At 49.6% G+C, this 7,500-nt stretch overlaps 1 protein-coding gene across 1 annotated transcript in view; it reads right to left on the bottom strand.

The window, feature by feature from the left end:
• Positions 1-7,500, bottom strand: part of rnf123 (ring finger protein 123) — a 101,947-nt gene that overhangs the window by 22,840 nt on the left and 71,607 nt on the right. Inside the window, 1 exon segment of the mRNA XM_083668562.1 lies at positions 3,194-3,474. Within this exon segment, the coding sequence (XP_083524688.1) occupies positions 3,194-3,474 (281 nt within the window).

Raw genomic sequence — 7,500 nt, 5'->3', positions numbered from 1 at the left:
GGAGGGAGGGGGTGAGGGAGGGAGAGGGGGAGAGAGGGAGAAAGGGAAGGGAGGGAGGGAGAGAGAGAAACAGAGAGACAGGCACACCGAGAGAAAGAGAGAGAGAGAGGGAGGCGCACACACACACACACACACACACACACACACACACACACACACACACACAGTGTTGGAGCTATGCGGTGTGTGTGTCACGTCGTCCCAGGCTTGGAGAGGTCTCCGCTGGCGCAGCATGTGCAGCATATCTGCATACTGAGGCTGTTAACGACTTCCTGTAGCCAGATGACCAATTAGAGAGAGAGTCGGTCGTTAGGAACCCACCTACTACCTACTGCAGTCACCTTCATCACCACATGTCTGGATGGCCTCGACATCACCCTCCAACTATCTGTCGCCCTCTCTCTCTCTCTCTCTCTCTTTCTCTCCTCCCTCCCTCCCTCCCTCCCTCCCTCCCTCCCTCCCTCCCACAATCCCAGGCACATTAAAGCCAAGCAGTCATGTTTCTCTGGAGCCCAGAGCCAGTGAGAGTAGTGATGATAAAGACTACCTTCTATCACCTCCACCTCCATGTGTCTGGAGGCAAGGAGGGTCACCGGGGGAGGGGGGGACGGGGGCGTGGTGAAGGATGGGTACAAAATGTCCGGTGGGCCGACCAGGATAATCAAGAGTCCAGGAGTCGACTGTTCCAGCACTTCTGCTACTGCTAAGATCCTCCCAGTGACCCTAACACACACACACACACACACACACACACACACACACACACGTCCACTGCAGCCAAGGTGTTTTAACTGCGTGGGCGGGTACTTGTGTGTGCATGTGCGTGTACGTGTGTGTGTGTGTGTGTGTGTGTCTCATATACACGGCACGCCATGTGAATTATTCATCATGCTCTGCACCGTCCTATAGAAGCACAAGAGACTCCTCTCAGTCTGAAACCAGTCTGAACAGATCTGAAGAGAACCAGCAGACACAGAAACCAGTCTGAACAGATCTGAAGAGAACCAGCAGACACAGAAACCAGTCTGAACAGATCTGAAGAGAACCAGCAGACACAGAAACCAGTCTGAACAGATCTGAAGAGAACCAGCAGACACATAAACCAGTCTGAACAGATCTGAAGAGAACCAGCAGACACAGAAACCAGTCAGAACAGATCTGAAGAGAACCAGCAGAGACAGAAACCAGCCTGAACAGATCTGAAGAGAACCAGCACACAGAAACCAGTCAGAACAGAAACACAGAAACCAGTCGGAACAGATCTGAAGAGAACCACTCAATAAGTTGAATTAAGTCCATCTTAATGCAAGGATAATAGTTCATGTAATTTTGGAATTAATATCTTTGTTTTTATAGGGTCTCTGATTTGCATAGGAATCAATTACACACTGTGTAGATTAGGAGGTCACTACCAACTCAGCAAATTTCATAATGTTCTCTTGATCCTAACAAACTCCCCAGTCCCTGCCGGTGTCAAACATACCCAGAACTTGATGCAGCTACCACTATTCTTCACACCAGAGACGGTGCAGAAACTGCATTGCACGTACTGGATTTGCACCAAACTTAATGCTTTGTAGTAAAACCAAATAAACACATTTCCAGCCACAGTATAGTGTTCCTAATAAAGGGAGGCCCTACCCAGTATTAGTACAGTGTTCCTAATAAAGGGAGGCCCTACCCAGTATTAGTACAGTGTTCCTAATAAAGGGAGGCCCTACCCAGTAGTAGTATAGTGTTCTAATAAAGGGAGGCCCTACCCAGTATTAGTACAGTGTTCCTAATAAAGGGAGGCCCTACCCAGTAGTAGTATAGTGTTCCTAATAAAGGGAGGCCCTACCCAGTATTAGTACAGTGTTCCTAATAAAGGGAGGCCCTACCCAGTAGTAGTACAGTGTTCTAATAAAGGGAGGGCCTACCCAGTAGTAGTATAGTGTTCCTAATAAAGGGAGGCCCTACCCAGTATTAGTATAGTGTTTTAATAAAGGGAGGCCCTACCCAGTATTAGTATAGTGTTCTAATAAAGGGAGGCCCTACCCAGTAGTAGTATAGTGTTCCTAATAAAGGGAGGCCCTACCCAGTATTAGTATAGTGTTTTAATAAAGGGAGGCCCTACCCAGTATTAGAACAGTGTTGTAATAAAGGGAGGCCCTACCCAGTATTAGTATAGTGTTTTAATAAAGGGAGGCCCTACCCAGTATTAGTACAGTGTTGTAATAAAGGGAGGCCCTACCCAGTATTAGTACAGTGTTGTAATAAAGGGAGGCCCTACCCAGTATTAGAACAGTGTTCCTAATAAAGGGAGGCCCTACCCAGTATTAGTATAGTGTCCTAATAAAGGGAGTATTACCCAGTATTAGTACAGTGTTCCTAATAAAGGGAGTATTACCCAGTATTAGTACAGTGTTGTAATAAAGGGAGTATTACCCAGTATTAGTACAGTGTTCCTAATAAAGGGAGGCCCTACCCAGTATTAGTACAGTGTTGTAATAAACTGCTTGGTGAGTGTATCTATCTATTTATATATGTAGGGAACCACTGTCTCAACAATACAAGAGTGAAACAGACGTCTTGATTGAAGTCAAACGGAGCATTTTTTCTGTTTGAGTTGAAAGATTATGATCAGATCAGATCGACAGAGTTATTGATCAGATCCGATAGAGATGACAGAGTGTGTGTGTGTGTGTGTGTATGTATGTGTGTGTGTGTATGTGTGTGTGTGTGTGTGTGTGTGTGTGTATGTGTGTGTGTGTGTGTGTTGATAGATTATGATCAGATCAGATGGAGACGACAGAGTTATTCATTTCCCTGTGAAACCGTGTGGAAGTGGAGAGACAGGAGAAGGAAGCACACACACACACACACACACACACACACACACACACACACACACACACACACACACACACACACACACACACACACACACACACACACACAGCAGGCATGGAAACAGACACACAACTGCCAGAGCATCACTTCTAAGCTAGTCACTTCAAAACAATATTATGGTGTGTGTGTGTGTGTGTGTGTGTGTGTGTGTGTGTGTGTGTGTGTGTGCGTGCGTGCATGTGTGCGTGCATGTGTGTGTGTCTGCATTCGTGCATGCGGTGTATGTATGTGTGCAGATGTGTGTGTGTGTGTGTGTGCATGTAGTGCATGTGTGTGTGTGTGGCAGGTGTCAGTCACTCACAGGCGTGTAGGGAGAAGTGTTTACGGTCAGGGGGGGCGGCGGTGGCGGCGGCAGTGGGGGGGGCCGGGGGGGCGTTGGCCAGGGGGGCTTTGGCGGGGGGCGTAGACCCGGCAGGGGGGGCTGCAGCTGGGGGGGCGTTGGCCGGGGGCGTAGGCCCAGCAGGGGGGGCCACGGTCGGGGGGGCCATAGGTGCGGGGGTCTCCCCCTCCCCCAGAAGGTGCTGGATGGAGTGCAGCTGGAAACAGGGGTCCGACAACAGAACCGCCGCGGCACGAGAGACCCTGAGAGAGAGAGAGGGAGGGAGGGAGGGCGGATGGGAGGGAGGGAAGGAGGAAGGGAGGGAGGGGGGAAGGGAAAGAGAGAGGGAGGGAGAGAGGGAGGGAGGGAGGGAGGGAAAGAGAGAGAGAGAGAGGAAGGGTGGGTGGAAGGGAAGGAGAGTTCATTAAAGGTTCATTAAAACATCATTAACACGTTGCTTTCAGAAGGATATTGGTGCTTTTCAGAGTGGCGAGCTAGCAACCTTCATTCACTTCCACTAGCATCGCTCGTGGCTAGCTGGATACTGGTGAAAGTCAGTCTAGAACCCAGATGAAAGACCATCATCAGAGATGACTGAGACACCTTTAAGCCCTTCTACCTACTATGAAAAGTATCAGTATCAGAAATGCAAGTAAATCTTGCAGTGAAGACAGACTCATTCATCGTGGCCCAGAGTTCCTGAGTCAAACACTTCCTGGGAGCCAACGGAAAAGCGGCCACCATCGGCGTTTAATGACTTCTCTCATCTCCTCCCAGCAGCCACCTCTCCACGTGTCTCGCTGTGACGGCCGTCTCTGATGCTCCTCTGTGACGTCTACACCGCGCTCAATCACTCTCTCCATGAATGGAACACGCTCTCTCTCTCTCTCTCTGTTCTCTCCGTTCCTCTGTTTTTCTCTCTCCCTCTGTTCTCCTTCTCTCCTTCTCTCTCTCCCCCTTTGTTTTCCTCTCCTCCATCTGCTCTCTCTTCCCTGCTGCGTTTCTCCCTCCTACCAAGCTTCACACACATCAATCTTTCATTCCCCCCCTCCCCCCCCTCCCCCCCTCTAACACTGGCCATGATGCAAGCGCAGGAAACCTCGTTATCGCCGTGGCGACCAGCGACTACACCGTCTTCGTCTTTGCTGTGTTTACTTTGGTAATACAGACAGATTCCAAAACAAAGTCCTGACAAGATGGCGTTTGGTTTCTATGAATGGGAGGAGGGATGACAGAGAGAGAGAGAGAGGGAGAGAGAGGGGGGGGGAGAGGGGGAGAGAGAGAGAGAGAGAGGGGGAGAGAGAGAGAGAGAGAGAGAGAGGGGGGGAGGTGACAAGGTGAGGGCAGAGAGTGTGATTTCTGGGACAGGGTGACGCAGGTGTGTGTGTATCTGAGAGTGTGTGTCCAGGTATGTGTGTGTGTGTATCTGAGAGTGTGTGTCCAGGTATGTGTGTGTGTGTGTCTGAGAGTGTGTCCAGATGATCTCTGCCTCATAGGCCCGAGGCTAGGACTGGGGCTGAGGGCTGTCACAGTGACTGACTGACACACACACACACACACACACACACGTGCGCAGACACAGGCGCACACACACCAGGGCTGGCTGGGCAGAGCACTTCCTCTCTCCCACCCACTCCCTCTTGGCTGCAGCACAACAACACACCACATGTCCCTCACAGATTCACCCTATTTAAAGACACACACACACACACACACACACACACACACACACACACACAGGGCCCCATTCATTCTGGAAATATGTTAGAAACATTCCAATCCACACTTCCTCTCTGAAGACTTTGTCTGCATCATGGTTCTGAGAAGTCACTTTGTTACGCTGTAATACACATTCCCATTGTCATGGTAACATGCTAATGTGGATTACAGTTGCTGGAGTAAAGATGCTGACAAATGCTTTTAATGCTGACAAAGCTCCCAGAGGGCTGTTCTGTCCTGATATGAGTTGGTTTGGAGAGTCTGCCGGGTGTTTTGGACATATTTCCAGAATTAATGGGGTCCAAAATATGACTACTCCATATCTAAGGAAGCAGATGATAGAACTGCAAACTGTGGGGCTGATAAACTACAGCCGAGGTCAGGGCCACACCAGGAAAACACATTAACAAGTGGAACATCCTTTTAAGGCCTCTACCAAGCACCACACCTTGTGTACACTATTGCTACGGTTACCACAGGTAGCAGCATCTGAGTGTTGCTATGGTAACCACAGGTAGGCCTACAGTAGGTCATGTTTGAGTGTTGCTATGGTAACCACATGTAGGCCTACAGTAGGTCACGTTTGAGCGTTGCTATGGTCACCGCAGGTAGTACAGAAGTAGTGTTGCTACGGCAACCACAGGTTTGTGTGTGTGTGTGTGTGTGTGTGTGTGTGATGTCAGAGCCGTAACGGAGCAGTGTGCTTCAGCTCCAAAAATACCAAACATGAAGAAACGTCATAAAATAACTGTCATCATACTGTACTATAATCATCACCACTATCAACACCCACACCCACACCCACACACACACACCCACTCACTCACTTCCCCTGGCCCTCCCTCAGCCCCCCCCGCCTGCCTTCCCCTCCTCTAGCCTGCCCCTCACCCTCCCTCAGCCCCCCCCCGCCTGCCCCTCACCCTCCCTCAGGCCTCCATTATCCCTGTCCACCCACCCACCCCTGACCCCCACTTAGCCCCCCCCCGGGAGAGACAGACATGCCTGGTTGACAGCACAGCAAACACATTTCTCACAGCCACTCACACTCAAGGCTGTCTGTCTGTCTGCCTGTCTGCCTGCCTGCCTGCCTGCCTGTCTGTCTGTCTGGACACCAATAAAACAGTTTAGTATGTTGTTTCTAAGTCAGGCCATGATGGTGAGAAGGTACCAGAAGGTATCAGAAGGTATCAGACACAGAAGGCTGTTGGGTGATGACAGATCTACATAGAACTGAACTTGACTTGATGATCCGTTGGAGAGGATGGAGGGGATCCAAATCGATTCCTTCCATCCCCCTCCATCTCTCCCCATCCCTCCTTCTCTCATCTCTCCCTCCCTCCCTCCCCTCTCCTCCCTCCCTCCCTCCCTCCCTCCCCTCCCTCTCCTCCCACTCCATCTCTGCATGTTTGTCATCACTCCCATCTGGCGATGAGCACGTTGTCTTCTCAAAGAGAGCAGTCTACAAAACACTACATCAATGGGTGTGTGTGTGTGTGTGTGTGAGTGTGAGTGTGTGTGTGTGTGAGTGTGAGTGTGCGTGCGTGGTTGTGTGTGTGCGCGTGGGTGCAAGCGTGCGTGCGTGGTTCTGTGTGTGTGTGAGTGTGTGAGAACATGCGTGCATGTGTGGTTGTGTGTGTGTGTGTGTGCGTGCATGCATGCATAGTTTTGTATGTGTGTGTGTGTGTGTGTTTTGTGTGTGGGGTTTTGTGTGTGGGGGTGTGTGTTTGCGTGCGTGCGTGGTTGTGTGTGTGTGTGTGTGTGTGTGTGTGTGTGTGTGTGTGTGTGAAGAAAGCATACAGTGCATCATCACCAACATGTAAAGACAAGCCTGATTAGATGAGAACATCTCCCTCTTGTCTGTGTACTGCACTTCTGTGGCATTCCACTATGGCCTCATATTTGGTACCTACACTCACAGAGCACTTTATTAGGAACACTGTTCTAATACTGGGTAGGGCCTCCCTTTATTAGAACACTATACTAATACTGGGTAGGGCCTCCCTTTATTAGAACACTACACCAATACTGGGTAGGGTCTCCCTTTATTACAACACTGTACTAATACTGGGTAGGGCCTCCCTTTATTAGAACACTATACTAATACTGGGTAGGGTCTCCCTTTATTACAACACTGTACTAATACTGGGTAGGGCCTCCCTTTATTAGAACACTATACTAATACTGGGTAGGGCCTCCCTTTATTAGAACACTGTTCTAATACTGGGTAGGGCCTCCCTTTATTAGAACACTATACTAATACTGGGTAGGGCCTCCCTTTATTACAACACTATACTACTACTGGGTAGGGCCTCCCTTTATTACAACACTGTACTAATACTGGGTAGGGCCTCCCTTTATTAGAACACTGTTCTAATACTGGGTAGGGCCTCCCTTTATTAGAACACTGTACTAATACTGGGTAGGGCCTCCCTTTATTAGGAACACTATACTAATACTGGGTAGGGCCTCCCTTTATTAGGAACACTGTACTAATACTGGGTAGGGCCTCCCTTTATTAGGAACACTGTACTAATACTGGGTAGGGCCTCCCTTTGCTCTCAAAACAGCCT

The sequence above is a fragment of the Argentina silus genome (genome assembly GCF_951799395.1).
Source record: "Argentina silus genome assembly, chromosome: 4".
Lineage (NCBI taxonomy): Eukaryota > Metazoa > Chordata > Actinopteri > Argentiniformes > Argentinidae > Argentina > Argentina silus.
This window is presented reverse-complemented; position numbering and strand designations above follow the sequence as displayed.